Source organism: Zerene cesonia, chromosome 8 (assembly GCF_012273895.1).
Source record: "Zerene cesonia ecotype Mississippi chromosome 8, Zerene_cesonia_1.1, whole genome shotgun sequence".
NCBI lineage: Eukaryota > Metazoa > Arthropoda > Insecta > Lepidoptera > Pieridae > Zerene > Zerene cesonia.
In genome coordinates, this window is record NC_052109.1 from 4780805 (window position 1) to 4798668 (window position 17864).

The following is a 17864-nucleotide window of genomic DNA, read 5'->3' on the forward strand; positions in this document are numbered from 1 at the left end:
TTTTACGTTTTACGTTTTATCGAAAAATGTCATAACTGATGTCAATATCAAATATAATAATAATTGATCATGTCATGTCTATAGGAAAGACAACTAAAACATTGACTATCAATTAAAAGTGGTTAACAAGGACGAATTTTGCAAAAATTCGAAGTCTATATTAAAAAGCGCACCACACTTTCGATGATCAATACCGAGCATATTCCAAAGACAGTCGGAACTTGTAATCTGAATCTCAGACCAAATAGTACACGTTGTGTGCACATTGGACGCGCCACGTCGTGTTCCGCAACCAACTTGCAAAGCTTTGAGGGGATGAGACATTGCGATTCATTCTCGCATTTAAAAGCAAGACTGTAATTTCACAGGCCTTTGTCTATCCGCGTGGGCCTCCCGCTCGCAGGGAAATATGCGCATTCAAAATGGATTTTTATCTTTTTTCAAGTGCCACGCTTTAGTTGCGTACTTGCATTGAACAAAACATTCCACGTTAAATACTTTATTCATCATAAATTGTCTACGCCGCATTAAAGCGTGTATCAATTGAATTTTGCAACCGTTTTTCCCTCTGTTACTCTCGTTTGACGCTTCTTGCAAGATAAGTGCTTAAGATTGCGTAGAGGATTCGATATTTTCTTTAATATTTATAAACGTCATTGTTTTTTTTTTATTAATTGTTATTTTTTGTCTATATTAAACTAGGCGCTCGTCCCAGATTTGCCCGGATATCAAACAAGGGAGTATTAAATCGGGATAAAAAGTATCCTATTACCCAAGTCAGCTCATACCCTGTCTATATACCAAATTCTATAAAAATCCGTTCAGCAAGTTTAGCGTTATTAATAGACAAACATCCAAACAAACAAACTTTCACATTTATAATATTAATAATGTGATAGTGTGATAGCTGCATAAACCATTAATTATGCTGTTGCATCACCATTGTATAAGCATAAGTCGAAACATTTCAATTCCCAACATATCTTATACAGTTTTAAGATTTCGTACGTGAAATAAATAGTTTATACAACGTGTGGCCTTATTCGGATGGGAGTAGGTCAGTGCACTCGGAAAGTTCACAGTATTGATTTTATTGCGCACGCCCGAAAATATAAATGGGCACTAGTATATGGAAGTGGCCCTGGCCATTGATTGCGGATAAGTGCTAAAAATACTCGCTCTTCAGCTTCCATTATGTCAGCGTGCACTCAAATGGCTTGCGGTGTGCCCTCTTTAATTATTCGTCATTGCTATTTAATTGATGTTACACTTGAATCGACATAGAAACCATGAATCTAGTAAATTATTTTATAAAATGCAAGTTATAATTTTTCATTAACCTATATTTAATACTGCAAACGCAGTCGCTAAAAGTGGGTATAAAATATATTTTGATTAAATTCCGAGGGAAAGCACGTAGCGAGTCATGAATATTTTGAAATATTAAATACACTATGTCGATTTTCACTGTTTACGAGACCTTGTGTATATTCCCCTATTTAAAGCGTTTTATAGATTTATTGAATAGATGACCTTTTTACAGATTTTAGTAAACGGAAGCGGCAGCAAAAACCATTCAACGTAGAAGTTCCAGCCGAGTACAAACTTATTCAATCAAACGAAGAGTAAGTAAACTTTTCCTACAAATAATGGAGATTAAATAAGTATCTTTTTACGAACAATACTGTATATTTTTACCATAAAACATTCCTGAATATACATTAATAAAAAACAGGCTTAATGAGATCGCTGCAAAAGTTGATATTTCATTCAATTCAATGAATATCTCATTCTTGTCCTCACCTTTCACCTTTCTCCATAAAAACGAGCAAATAGGTCACAAAAGCAGATGCATTGTCGCGGAATCTTATTAAAATTTGAATATCGTATTGAATTTTATGCCATAACATTATTGTGTTAAGACACAGTATCGTGTTTAAGTGACATCTCGGTAACATAATTACTTCAGACGCTCTACATAGCGGGACGACGACCCAGCGCGACTTTGACCCACTTCTGACTAATTTCTCGTCTCACCCTCTCCCCAGACATTACACGTACATAAACGGTATCGTTTAAAACTTACCTGTCATTTGTAGCCTCATTTTCCTGTGAAATTTGAAGTCAATTATAGCTGTTAATTTTACGAAAGGGTACCCTTACATTATTTTATGATAGGATTAATAAAGTTGGATGTGAAATTATTCACGTGTAAAATTGAGTGACGATACGCATTTAGATATTTAGTCTCCTAGCAGAAAAATTATTTATTAATGCGTCGCAACAATCTATTTTAATAATGGGAATACTGATAATTCGCTATCTACATAGAGAGTTCTCTAATATGAAAGTGAATGTTTATCAATTAATTGATACTGATAATCACAGTACATACCATTTAATTCACTTATGAATACTACCGATAGCCGGGTAAAATTTACGAATTGAAGTTTCACATTAATGTATCATAATTTATGCATCAATTTCAGTTTAAAATTCATTGCATTGGCTCTTTTAATATCAGATTCCTAATGTCAAACTGAACACCATTGTTCCTGTCTCAATGGAAATGAGTCTTTTCATCATTGAATATAGGTAAATGTATTTTCACGGCACACGCCAAATTAATTCCTGGTAACTCAGCTGTATGTTAAATTGACAGTATGTATAACGAAACCTTTATACAAAATTCATTACGAAAATGTTTAACGTATAAACGTAACCGGCTGAATTTTAAATAAAGCGTGATTACGTGTGCTTGCGTACTTGCAAATATTTATATTTTCTCATCGGCCTTCACTAAAAGTTTATTCGCGTTGTAATGTTTTTCTTCCATTACCTATGATTTGAAATGTTCCTAGAAGGGTTGAATAAAATAAAATTATTTGCGAAAAGGGATATATGCCTGCCACAAAAATACTCGCTTATTTGTTTTAAAAATATTTGTTTATTTTCATCCCTTACGCTTGTGTTCAATTTTTGATTTAATAATTGTTATTATCGTGGTTTATTTAATATTACACAATACAATAACAATAAATAATAAAACATATGCCATTTAAATGAATTATTGTTTTAAAAAAAGCAATTTTTCATTTCATTTTATGTATGATAGTTTGGAATGCGGAAAACAATACACGAAGGCTCCAGCATGTAATAACTTTTACTTTATCCGCCTGCTTGTAGAAATTAAATATTTTCTAAATCCAGCTTTTTGCAGGAAACGCTTTGTTTTAAGCTGAGCATTGTGCTCGCACTGAGTAGTGCATGTAGGAGAACGGTTTTTATTAAAAATCGTCACTTTTCATAATGGTCTATAAAAGTTTGCCGGTAAACTAGCAGCGCAGCGCCCGGCGCCGTTGTTTCAAAGTTTGTCATATTCAAGTGTTTCGACAAGCAACTTTGCGCATTACAAACAGTTTGCGTCAACAATTTCTCATTTGTTCAGCACTTTGCAAATATAGCCTTTACAAATTTATTAGCCTTTAGTTCGCGTTCTTCACATTTAATGCATGGATATGAAGTTCAGTATGCTTTCAGTCAAAGCTTTATTTATGAAGCGTTCACCTATGAATGTGAAAAGGATTACTTTCATAAACTTTTCCCGTAGTTTATGAATGGTAGGATGAAAGCTTCATTTGAGTATTATCTTAAGAATTCGTTTAAAGAAAATGAATGGGGCAGTTTGAGAACTAATTAGGAAGGAGCATTGAATTAATTTATTAGACATTTAACATACTGCATTTGACGTAACGGGTATATGTTTTAAGAAATTGCTAGGTAATTTGATTTAAGAAATATAGCATTAATGGTGGTAAAACATAAATTAAGTACTGCTTAAACTTTGGCTGAAAATGTTTGTTATAACTATGACTTATTTGCAGGTTTAATTGCATGCAACTGGAATCTTCTAATGGAACTTGTGATGATATACAGGGTAAATGGAAGAAGCAATTTAACGTCGGTGAGTAATGAAGTCTATAAGCAATTATTTTTTCTTACAGTTAATATGTAAAAGGTATTACAAAACGTTATCTACGTTACTACAAAGTCTATGCTATGTATATTTTTTAATATTTCTCATCTACATTTCTTTTTTGTATTGACATGATACTCTATTTTTCTTTAGAATTTGTTTTAGACAAAAATGGCTTCAAGCTCGAATATTACACTTAGATACAATCTGAATTTATTTATTTTTTTTACCTTTTGAATTCAGACTTTTGTTAAGATTTCGGTTTTAATAGCCTGTCGTCAACTTCAGATATGAGGTTTGAAGTAGACTTGTTTTAGTAATGAAACTAACGTTATAAAAATATTTAATTGGATTGAACTTCGTGGAATACTACTGAAGGAATACTGTGACTGTATTTCGTTGAAATTGCTACACGAGGAAACAAATTAGTATGGTTGATGATATTAATATATACCTATAGCTACGCAGTTGTTTAATAGAATTTTTTGTATTATTAAAGTTTTTGATTATATGATATGGGAGAAAAAATCAACTACGTAAACAATATTTTATGAAATATATCTTATGTGAATTATGTTTTAATAAAAAAATGAATCAGACTTGAATTGGAAAAAAATCGACTAAATTTTAGAAAAATGCTTACTGGTCTACTTTTGATTATATTGCTTTATGTACTGTTTACAATATAACTAACATATCTAGTTATCATTACTGTTAATATTCATAGATTAACAAAGTCCGTTGTTTGGTTACGAAGGTGCTATTATAAAAGTGTAAAAAATTCTAAATTATCTTTGTTTTGTTTTATAAATATTTGGATTTAGTTTGACAAATCCTCAAACCCCGGAGAATATCTTATTTTCACTGCACAAAACTTATGGGTTTTTATAAAGCTATGCTATGTATTATTTTAAGTATTTTATATAACACAATCACTAGTTACTCTATGCTGAAGTTAGTTAGCCTGTGAACTCACTAAGTATCGCCCGACGTTAACTGCACTGTATGATGGTTATAAAATTCTAGGCTTTGCCACTAAAAGGTTCTAGTCCACAGTCTAGAAATATAGCTTGCGGCTCATAATAAGACAGGTCATAAATATAACGGTTAGCCCAGTCTCTCGAGTGCTGCGGTTAAGAATTACTGTGCTAGAAGCGAGCTGGGATGACATCTTTGTCATTCCTTTTATTTTCTTTACTCGTTTCAACGCTCCGATGAATTTATGCAATTTTAAAAACCTATAGACATTAAAAATTCTTTGTTTCGTTTTCGAGTAAACGTTCCAAGAAGTTATCTTTATATATATTATTATTAGAAGATGACTACAATTTTAGACGAAATGTGATTTTATATTAACAATAAAGTCAAAATGGCGTAAACTTCACTAAATAAATTACTTAACAATAAGCATCATCATGTTTATTCTCTTGAAACTTGGGGCTATAATACTAGGACTTCTTACTTACAAACACACTATTTAAGTTTTAAATTAATTTAATTAATATACGATTCAGAGAGTCTTACTGTTATTATAAAAAGAATCAAACATCAAGTCAAATACATAAGCCCACAGCGTGTAAATATAGCTAATCTTTATGAAAATAGAATAATATAAATATCATCTCACATGTTACAAAACTCCACGTAGCGCACACTTAGTAAAACTCGTAAGTATATATTTTTATTTTTTTCATTTGGGACAACAGTGTTACATTAAAATAAACAGATGACATAAAAAAATAAATCAAATAAATAAATAATAACATTCACTACAGGAACAAGACAATTACTAAAACATGTTTTGTTTTTATTAAAGAACATATAGATAGCTACATGAAAAATCAAATGTAGGCAAATTTTATATTAGTAGTCATAAATAGATTTATGTAGTGCGTCATAGACAAATGCAATGCTGATACATTTATCAGGGTTAATCGGGTCAAATTTAATCATAGATCTACACATAACATATGATTTTTCTCATAAAAATGAAATAAATGTTGTAAGCATTTAATAACAAAAAAATATTGTTGATATAATATGATAAATTTATATTCGTAATATAGTATTCTATTTGAACTAAAAGTTATAAATAATATTATATATTACGATAATGTTCAATGAATATTTAGTGAAACTGCATCAACGTTTTAAAAGAGCCACAGGGAATATTATAATTATTATATTCGCGTACAAATCGACGAGTTTATTATTTTATGCAAAATTTATCATTAACGCTATGAAATGCATTCCTTGCGGCGTCAAATGATTCTGTAATTTATAATTAATATTGATTTGAACAATTTGGACAAATATTTTTATAAAATAACATATTCTGTGTATTCATTACGTAAAAGATATTTTTTTCGAATAAAGGGTCGATCTTAAAGAACGTTGGATAGCAAAACTCGACGTTACACGAATTACACGAACTCTGCGACTCCCCATTATAGTTATATTTGGTTCATGCCACCTTCCATCTCGCATTGTTAGCAAGAAATAATATTTCCCCACGCGAATGCTTAAAATGGGTTTCTTCTAGCCACCAAGGAACAAATATATTGCGATTTGCTCCTTCATTTTCTCGCAAGGTATTTTATTGCTTTGGGGTCGCTCATAAATTTCCTACTCACTCAGAGAGAAAAATAAGGCTGTAGCTTAGGGCAAATTGTTGTGAAAAAATCCCATCAGTACGTTCTTATCACCTGGGTACAGAAATTGGAAATTTATGGGTGTGTTAATGTAAAATATGTGTTCTCAATTTAACTTGCATTTAAGGTATAGATTGTGATGTATAATGCATAAGCAAATATGTTTTCTCTTCGCTTTTATCTACGATTGACAAATTATAAAATAGGCGCTAACTAATATTATGATATTTCGTACCATGCCACCTTAGGCATATTCTTTTTTTCAACACATTTTTATTTACATGTAGGTTATAAATTAAGAAAAACAAGCACCAGTAGCATTTGCCAAAATGGTCGGGAACTAAATTAGTGTATTTAATTTACCCACAAAACTCTGGTTCTAATGAGTTTCGTGCCAGATAAAGTTCTCAAATGGGATGAGAACCGGGATTAAATTCCTACGACCAGAAAACGTATAGAATACAATAATATGTACTATTTTCCTCGTCGTTAGGCCCACTATATATGAAACCATAATTTCACTTAAAAATAACAAACCTAAATTAAAAAGGAAAGTAAACGAGTCCTTCTACAAAACGTAAAAAATGCAGTCGTAACCAGTCTTTAGTAAATTCGAATTGAATTCCTGAATAAACGTGGAGGTACAGCACGTAGCTAGGTGACCTAAAAACATTGTCGGCCATCTGCCGAATTTTTTATGTACACTAAACCGTACATCGTAATGTCCCCATCCATACGAAAGCCTGGACTGAATATATTAGAGGAATTGGATTGCGATTCCCAAAACATGATAGTTGAAAAGTTACAAGAAAATACGTGACTTTGACGAGATCAATTTTCGAGTCCATTCTGGGCTAGTACTTCAGCGGTTACTTTACCAAAAGGAAACTTTTCAAATTGGAATAGTTCGCCGGATATTTCCCGCCTGACATCCATCTTGGTGGAGGCGGGCGTAGGTGGCGAGGGAGACGATTTTTTTTTATTTTCATATGTCAAAAGCTCGTTTTGCCAAGCATCTATTGTACTGACGAGGTTATCGCATGAAGTTTTTTCATAAGAGTGTATTTACCCTCTTCATTTATGAAATGAAATTCACATTTCACTTTTCGTAAGATTCTACATATGAATAATGTTTACCTAATTATGTTGGTATACATTATGATGAATCTTTATAGTACATAGATATATATACTATAAAGCTATAGTTATATAGTTCACGATATAAGATATAAGTTTAATAAAGTGTATAAACAAACATGAAATATAAACTGCAAATAGTCAGACTATCATAGAAATAAGATTCTCAGTGTATTTTCGCTGTACCATTGCATCTCACCCATGATATCAGCAATTTTGTTCTGTATCTACTTACTGAATAGTAACCCATTCGGTTGTAAATTTTTAGCTCGGTCGCACGATTTATAGCGTTATAAATTCTGAACGAATGCGGATAGTAAAATGGAAAAAGAATGAATTTTTCAACGAGTCACATTCCGTATGAGACGTCCTTTATAGAGGCTTTGTACTTTTATTGTTTGCGCACAACTCCGGAACTATAAAGAATAAATGCTACATGTGAAGCGTAGGTGTCCTTTATTTATAAACATCAAAAGATAACATTTTATTTAACGTTAAAAGAATACAGTCTAGAAAATTGTTTTCCGTCAGTTATAATTTAGTAAGAACTTATATTTATTTATCTTGCTGAAAATTCATATTCACTATTCACACGAATGTGTTAATGAGGTATCAGATGTCGTATGAACTTTAGGAATCCAATATAAAATATATATTAACTTTTTGTAACGCCGGCCTGTTTTATGGAACACACAAATATTGTTGCACTTATATGTTCTCAGGTATATGGTGCTCATTAGCGGCGAGGACGGATTGTGTCGGCGCTTACAAAAGAAAACGACAAAAACGCTCTTCAGGTTAGAAAGAAACCATGTTTTCTTCGAAGTCTCTTATTATTTTTATAACCCGTTGTATTTTGTAGATTCTCGGCCGGAATTGGTGTATACTTTTATTGAACAAGCTGTACAGCCCGGGGCTCAAGTCGCACTGAAGTGTTCGGCGGTTGGAGAACCGCCACCTAGATTTCGTTGGACCCTCGATGGTCAGCCTATCCCATCGCACCATGGGTATGAAGCATTTTTTTAAAAATCTTGCTTTCAATTAGAATTGTATCAAACTTTGAAAGTCAACTTATATTATACACTTCTTTTACACGTAAGGAACGTAAAGTTTTCGTAAAATTAGGCAACAAGGCTGGCAAAGTACCTGTAACCTGTCCAATGTTGCTAGTGCTTGTGGTGATTACTTAATGTTAGGTGACCTACGTGCCCCTATACTTACACAATAAAAAGAAGCCCCGTATTCCTTGTGTCTTGGAACTACGGATATTTACGCTATCAACACAGACAATGTTTTAATGTAATGACACGATGTTTTTTTTAGTAAGAACCGGTATATAAAAATAATTCTTTATTCTTCTATCGTTTTTCTCCATATTGTATTAAATCGTCGTTCACGGTTCAGTATCCCAGATACAATGTGAACATTCAATTTCCTTGCATGACTTTTTTCTCTTATACATAATCGTAGTCCGTAGAAACAATTGAAGTGGATGTAGGTCAATAGTAAATAGGTAACTTGTAGATATAAACGTTAGGTTTATTCAAGCTATTTGGTTAAAGATTAATAAGTTTAAAATCACTGTTAATATAGCAGTTACATAAATTAATGTTTCTAATGAAAGAGACTTGGTTCTCTTACCTGTTTCGATGGAATTCTGTTACTATCTAATGTTTTAGGCATATTATGGTAGTTAAAGCGCATAATCCAACCGTTATCCAATTTATGAACTTCAGAAATGGGTATTTGATCGATTTCAAACCTCTATCTTAATATTTATACAATAAATAACCCAAAAAACTTGCTTTACCGTACTCATAAGCCCATCTATCGCAACCATATTATAAAATTACTGGCTGTGTCGCGCTGTTTCGCCCGCGGTCGAACCCACGGGCAAAAGCAAGTATTTAAGTATTTCTATAATTCATGTATTATTATGATGAAGTAATGTAGTTTACATCACTTTCAAGTAAAAGAGTAAATAAAAAACCCACACAATCTTACAAGCATGCGCTGGAAGCGCCGCACTTTCGGGACTTCTTTCGTGGCAGCTTTTTATTTTGGTTTTTTAATGTACTTTTTGCACAGAGCGATAATATCGGAGGGCCGCGACAACGGTCCATCTGGTATGGGCGGCAACAATTACATCCTGTCCACGCTGTCGCTGAGCAGCGCACGAGTGGAGCACGGCGGCCGGTACGAATGTCGTGCGAGCAACGCGCACGGCTCGGTTGCGCATGCCGCTCGACTGAATGTCTATGGTAATGTTAATCGAATTATTTGTTAATTTTATAGACAAAAAACTTTATAATTACATAATTTTTTTTCTATGAAATGATGTTGATTGGGTAATGGTTCGCAATTATCTTTATTCTGGTCTAATGAAAATTTTGATTTTGTTTAACCAAAGATTTAATAAAGGTTTTATACGGAGTACACTGTATGAGTGATTTTTAGTAAGTCTAAAGTTAATGTTTAAGAAATTTTATGTAGAAGTCACAACAAGTACACATAATTTTCTGTGTGTTCATAATTTATAAGTAAGGAAATCGAGATAATAATATATCTAATGTCACCTGCTAGTCTAATAATTACTATATTTGTCACAGCACAGATATTTTGAAATATAAAAATGAACGGTACACATGAGTTATAGTTTAATAATATTAATTCATTTTGACACACACTACGAGATAGATACAATTATGTTTTTAAGAAAGAAAAATGTAAAGTCAAAAGAGTTTTCATGAATATTTATTTCCGAAAGGTCCCCCATACATAAGAGCTTTGAATCCTGTGAGAGCTGTTGCGGGTTCGGAAGTGACAATATGGTGCCCTTATTACGGTTTTCCCATTGAGTGAGTAAATTTTCGTGCTTAATCTTGCGTAAAAAACTGTTATCCCTTTCCTACCAATTACATTTACAAACACCTGTCTCTTTCGCACGTTTTTGTTTACATACACATGGAATGTAAGTAACAAACGATTTATTAAATGTTTACTTCGCAGCTCAGTAAAATGGGAAGGTGGAGTCGGTACTGATCCCAGATATCAACAAGTAGATGGCAGGCTAACTATTATAAATGTAGATAAAAACAGGGATAAAGGGGGGTGGATTTGTTCCGTAATGACACCTGGAGGGGAGCTCGCAAGGAGGGAGGTAAGAGTCGAATAGCCACGTGAAAATAATATTATACTTTCTCTGAGATAACATTATGATGTGTGAAGTTCAGTATCAATTGAATGGAGCGTGGATTGTATCCAATATTATTTTTAGAAGAGTTCATGGGCAGCTAGTACGAAGTTCTAATTTAATATGGATTGAGCATGCAGCCAATTACAGATATAATATACCTAAAAGTAAAGTTGGAATGTTCAACGAAGTAAATGAATTAATGCGGTGCAAATTGCATGATAAGTTTGGTAAAAAACGGAAATTATAAGAGTGCTAATTCGTGGACTACAATTTTGCATATAAAATGTTTTGTAAGGAAATAAACATTACATATACTGAACGTTTTTGATATCTTATGTTAAAATCAAGTTAAACAACGTTCGATTCCCATTACACACTTTTTATATCGCCAAAACGTGCAAAATTCAATGTTAGATTAACGATCCAAGATACTGAAATAGGTATATTTCAGGTGCAAATGAATGTAGTGTCGCCGCCGGTCCTGTCTCCCATCGTGTTTCCGCCTGGCTTGCGCTCCGGCGACCGCGCTCAGTTGACCTGCACCGTGACGTCAGGGGACATGCCTGTTTACTTCTCATGGCTCAAAGATCAAATGCCGATTTCTAGTGTTCTACAGGTAATCCATAGACAACTCAAAGTAAGATGACGATGTGTCGATAGTTTTTTTTTTCGCATTGCTTTTATTTTATAAACATGTTTGAATTCATATTTATTACTAAAGGTAAAGATTAATTCTTTAAAATGTATTTATTACCGCATTCCTTAATCCTATAAATTAGACGAGGTAAAATTAGTGTTGATGAACAACATCAACATTAAGTTCTTATGTGCAGTTTCCATCCTATTCCAATAAATTGCATATATTCACTTTGTATTTATTACAATACTGTAAAGAATTTTACAACTATTCAAAAATTCATTAAATTTCATCTCGTATTTAGCAGAACCCGTTAGAATCCACAATATTTAATTAAACTCAGAACTCATGTTCTCTCGTGATATTTTTTGCGTCTGGCTAAGATTAACGTAACTGCAGGTCGACGAGCGCGGCGCGGAGTTCTACAGTATGTTGCTATTCAAAAGCCTTACAGCAGCACACAGCGGGATATATACGTGTGTAGTGACGAACACCGCCGGCAAAGCTAATGCGTCTGCTGAACTAGCCATCAAAGGTGAGCCTTTCATTTCCACACGTTTAATCTTTGTACTATTTGTTTTGTATCTTCGTTGGAATGCTTGAATGCCGCTTTTGAAAGCATACCGTGGTTTTTCATTTGTCGTATTAATAGATACGAGAGATGTACCCAAGTCTCGTTAGAGGATAATGGTTACAAAGCTATATGATGCGTGATACGAAATACTGTAAACGGTACGTTCAGACGTTCAGTATACACATTAATTAAAATGAATGTTAACAGACAATTAACGAAATTTTGTTCCAGTAAGACCATTGTATAATAACCCGTTTATAATAAAATTATATTAACAATATTATGCTATAATTTATAACAATGCTATGAACATTTCTCTGATTGTTAAATCTTTTGACAAAATCCTAGTTGATTCATCTGAGGAATTCTAATTGACTAATATCGCACAGCAAAAATATTTTAAGATTACTGTGTATATTTGAAGGTTTAAGAAAATTTAGTTGCCATAAATTAACTATGCAGCTTAGGGGCGATAAAGTCTATAATTTGTTCTACGCCATCCGGTAACAAATTTTAACTTTTCCGTCACACTTGCAACTTCGTAACTCAAACTTAACGTACTCGCGGTAAATACACCACTTAGAAAATTGCGTTGTTTTTATATTAGATTAAAGTTATACAACAGAAAGACATTAGATAGAAGATATTATATTTAAATTCTTTTATTTATTTTTTTATAGTATAGGTAAATAGCAAGCTGCTACTTGTTTTTAACACGCTTTTTTTGAATTTAGAACAGGCTTTTTCGATTTTGAGAACACTACTACACAAAATAATACTAACAGTTATATTGTTTTTTGCATTTATTAGATTACTCAACAATTTTAACGTAAGTTCCTTCTGATACTAAATTAAAACTTTTTATAATTTTTTTTTACATTTCGCTCGTAAGTACTGCCTAATACATATAATTCGATTCTATCAATAGTTAGTGTAACATTTGTTCTTATTTGATGTATGGTTTATTGTATTTAGGAAAACAAACATGCCAATCCAGATCGTATAATCCATAATATTATTATCTTAATAATACGAAGGCTTATATTAATTTGTGAATACACGCGAGGTATATGGAAAGTGGTGAACCATTATAATTAAATTCCATTCATAATCCAATACCAATAACCAAATTATATTCCGCACACATTATCTGTTTCGAGCTAAATGTATCAAAGTACGTGGTGTATGAAATAAATGTATTCGTAATAAGTTGGCGTGGATATAATTATTGAAAATTCAAACATGGAAATTTAATTGTAGATTTCAAATATCAACGTAAAAATCATTTTTATACTTATTGTTTTTAATGACTATTGGCTAATTTCGTTTTCACAGTTTCTCATTAGTATTATCCCCTCAAAGAATTAACTCTGTAATAAATGTTAGCGTCGAACATTTTAAAATAAAATTAACTGTCTATAATCTTTCGCGTTTTTTTGAGGGCTGAAATTGTCAAATATATATTCGCATGATTTGGCGCGACTGCTTGGCGTTGCTACTTTTTGAGGATATAAACGTAATATCAGTGTCAAGTGATGTTTATTACTATTTAAATTATTGTTAATTACAATAATGAATGTGGGTACATAACAGTAACATAACAGATTGTTTGTCTAAGAGCAAGAGCCAACTGGTAGAATAGGTCATTGTACTATACCTATGTAATTGAAGATATCATAGAAATAAATAGTAATATGATCATGGAAGAGTGTCTTATTATCTTTGAAACCCTGAGATTCCAACATGAGTAAGAAGTTACTAAAAAAAACAACAATTATTGTATATAATTCTTAACGGGAACTGTGATCGAAGTCGTAGATTGCATAATATCATAGTGTAAGAGCGTGCAATATTTTCCCCGTCAGTTCCACCGTACTGGCAAATTGAGCCGTCAGACGCCGCCGTGCTACTAAATGGATCGCTCACGGTGAGCTGCGATGCGCGCGGACATCCATCACCCGCTATTTATTGGACAAAATTCTCTGGTAAGCTCCTTTACTATATTTTTAAAGTCCGCTCTAAGCTCCACTGCTCGGAGATGATGGATTTTCTGCTTAATAAAATCTCCTGTTTCTTACTTTTCTTTTAGTGTAGCTAAACGATTTTCACGATAATAATTAAATAGAGAAGATAATTTAAATACATGTCAACTTTTTCTTTATTACTGGCAACTCATACTTTTTTTATATTTAATCACTATAATTGTCTGGGCTCGGATTCATTTTATGAATATTTAACGGCCAATTGTACATACTTTTAGTATTTAAAAATTATATGTTGTTATTATCACAATCATTAATAACGCTTAAACAATAAATATTTTTGTACTCTAGAGTAAATAAAGTCTGCGACAAAACACTTACAGTTATGATTCACTTACATCATAAACTTCTGGCACGTTCACAGTGAAGTAATCTCCACGGGATTCAACTATAAAAGCACGAAGGTTTAAAATAGATTAACACTATTTTTCGTTTATAAGGTAGTACAGAAACAGCTTTGGGAGCTGTATCGGATCCAGTGGTGCTTAGTAACGGCTCACTGAGGCTGGAATCGGCTCGCGCGGAACATTCTGGAAAATATCGCTGCAGAGCCGACAATGGCGTCGCTCCGGCTTTATCTAAGGCCCTTACGATTCACGTTAATGGTAAGTGAATGCGGTTTTTATGAGTTTATTCTCGAATGATTTTAAAACTAACGGACTGATGTCAAAAGTAAAACTATTTGAAAGATAAATAACTATGATTGCTCATACTTCGTTAACGAAAACTATATGTAGAATGTAAAACAATAATACATACAAATGTAGGAAATCACAATGAAACTAAAAAAGAACAAGTGATTTTGGTTCAGGACTAACTAAACAGATTCCTTCAACTCGTCGACTATACAACTTCTTAGAAATTTTCCTTGACGACATTATAAATCAATATCTCTTAATTTTATGAAATTAAGCTTGAAGAGTTCGTCAAAACATTGCCTTTACTATGCCAGTTATATATAATTTTTCTAACAACAACTTAAAGTGTAGCAACAAATTCAATTATACACAGAACCGGCCCGATTTGAAACTCAATCAGCAAATGTGACCGCCAAGTTGGGTGACACGGTGCGTTTGGTTTGCGTGGCCCGCGGGGACAGCCCGCTGGCCATCGCTTGGAGCCATTCCGGTCGACCACTTCCCAATTCTGATTATAGGTATATCTGTGTAGGACTAAGCATGCTGAGTTACGCTCTGTGGTGATATTGTTTTCCACTATGGTTGACTAAACTCTTCTTTATAAATGAGTGGTAGATTGTCGGTGTAATTATAGGTTAATTAATAATAAGATTATCTATCAATTTCAAATACTTATTGCATCTTTTAAACAATATCCGCATCACATTTTTCATCACATCCTTGATCAAATATATTCGAGACATTAACGCGTGTTTTTAAATGAATTTACTAAATACAACATATATTCTATTATTTCTGCATTTCGATTCGACTTTTTCTATCCAAATTCCATATTATTAACGTATCGTTAATTATAACTCGTTTAGGATGAGTATATCAGAGACCCGTAGCGCGGAAGGTCTGCGGAGTGAGCTCGTAGTGGAGCGAGCAGACAGGCGGGACTCCGGCGTGTACCGCTGCCAGGCCTCCAACCCCTACGGCAGATCCGATCATTTTGTTCACCTTGGTGTGCAAGGTAATATCATCATTGACGAGTAAATATTTAAAAGTGCAAATATATACAGAAACCAATGTGACATTGAATTGACTAATAGATAGAGATGTGCTTGAAAATAAAGTCCAATTTTCTTCTATAATATCAATATTTGTATCATTGTAAAAACATTTCAATTGTTTAGCAGTATAAATAAACTAAAATCCACCAATAGCATTTTTACACGGAACAAATGAAGATAAACAATCATACCATTTGTGTAGGACAAAATTGTTTTACTCTTGCTATCACGCGACCGAAACACGCTACACTATCCGGGATTCCTACAATTAAAAATTGAATGAAAATTGTATCATTGAAACTGGTTCTATACAAATAAATATTCGTTTATAGAACCACCAGAACCGCCAACAAACTTTCGCGCCTTGGACACAACATCTCGGTCTATTCGTCTTCAATGGAGAAGACCATATGATGGGAATTCTCCTGTACTCGGCTATGTGCTTCAGTACCGAAGGCACGACTCATCTAGCCCCGATGTATGGAGAGACGCAGAAACACACAACGTGTCCGTGTCTACTCATTCCATAGACTCCTATACTGAGTAAGTTTGTGATGTTGTTTGTAGCTAGTAATATTTTGAAATACATGTTCTTAGTAATAAGACCGGTAAGAAAAAAAAAATTTAATAGTTATGTGGTATGTTATAAATTATATAATTGTATAATATTACTAGCAAGTATTATTTGCTGATATTGACCGATGTAGTGAAGGTTAACTTAACACAGACCATCGACCAAATTTTATACGAAAACGAACATTTATTTTCATCATAAATGTTATTATTTTGTACTTGCTCTTCATTCGTGTAACTAACATAACAGTACTGAAACAAACGCGCTTGTTGAAAGATCGTTTAGGATACATTCAAACAATATAATATTGTATCCCTACATACTGTATAGGGATGCAATATTATATTGTTTTACTTATAGAAAGTGAACTTGTAATAATATACATACAGTTTTTATATAATAGTATTTATGTATTTTTTGTGGTAGTTGAGCACACTTTGGCACTAATTGGGCCAGCTCGCACTGGGGAAGCACCACAACCCCACAGAAAACCCGCGTGAAATAAGCATAGCATGCTATTGTGTTTCGTACAGTGAGTGGGGGAGCCGGAGGCCCATATCCTATTCCTTACCCTTCACAGTCCATTTCTTAATCCCTTCCCAATTTAAAGTCGACAATACGTTTTTAGAGGCGTAAGGTCTGCAATTGACCTTATGCCTCTCCAAATATTCATAGGTATCAGTGGTAGCGCTTACCATCAGGCGACCCACTAGCTCTATTTCCGACTATGACATAAAAAAAGTAATAGTACAATATACGTATAACCTATATTATGTGTATTATATAAATAAGAATGACAAGGAGAAATAACATTTTGTGAGACAAATGTAAGAATAACATTAACGTCGTGACATCTTTGTTCGAGTTCATTTCGATTTCAATTTCACTTTCTATTTATTTTACCTCAGAAGATGTCTAAATCAGACATTATTTTATTGCATTGAAATGCTCAGTCGGTAAAATATTTGTTTTGTTCTCTGTTTTTTTATCTTGCACATTTTGAGAACTTATACAAAAAATTAAATAAAAAACAGAAAAACATTACACTTTGTTTTAATTTTAATTATTTATATTTATAATATCTATAAAAATAATACAATAATTATATTCTCAGTACATAGCAGAAACAAATCAGATTTTAGGTGTCATTTGAGATTTTCCAGGAATTACAATTACTAAGATAGACATAAGTACTACGCCGCACTATTTTTATTTATACATTACATAACATTTCACATAATGTTTAGTGACGATATTATATCACTTATTGTAAATAATAAATATGAATATGGTTATAACAATTGTGAAATTATTATACTATATAAAGCTACACACCCACTGACTGACTGACATCGCTTTTCTCGGAAACCGGGCGAAAAGTGGA

The 17864-nt window shown here is 32.9% G+C and overlaps 1 protein-coding gene across 1 annotated transcript in view; it reads left to right on the plus strand.

The window, feature by feature from the left end:
* The window catches only part of LOC119828471 (Down syndrome cell adhesion molecule-like protein Dscam2), a 67140-nt gene that overhangs the window by 20029 nt on the left and 29247 nt on the right, over positions 1-17864 (plus strand). The window contains exons 6-19 of the mRNA XM_038350630.1: positions 1544-1625; positions 3885-3964; positions 8487-8561; positions 8627-8771; positions 9853-10025; positions 10532-10622; positions 10774-10924; positions 11412-11576; positions 11997-12132; positions 14037-14156; positions 14654-14818; positions 15225-15369; positions 15718-15866; positions 16239-16449. Of these exons, the coding sequence (XP_038206558.1) occupies positions 3895-3964; positions 8487-8561; positions 8627-8771; positions 9853-10025; positions 10532-10622; positions 10774-10924; positions 11412-11576; positions 11997-12132; positions 14037-14156; positions 14654-14818; positions 15225-15369; positions 15718-15866; positions 16239-16449 (1796 nt within the window). The 5' untranslated portion in view covers positions 1544-1625; positions 3885-3894. The remainder of the gene's footprint in view (positions 1-1543; positions 1626-3884; positions 3965-8486; positions 8562-8626; positions 8772-9852; positions 10026-10531; positions 10623-10773; positions 10925-11411; positions 11577-11996; positions 12133-14036; positions 14157-14653; positions 14819-15224; positions 15370-15717; positions 15867-16238; positions 16450-17864) is intronic.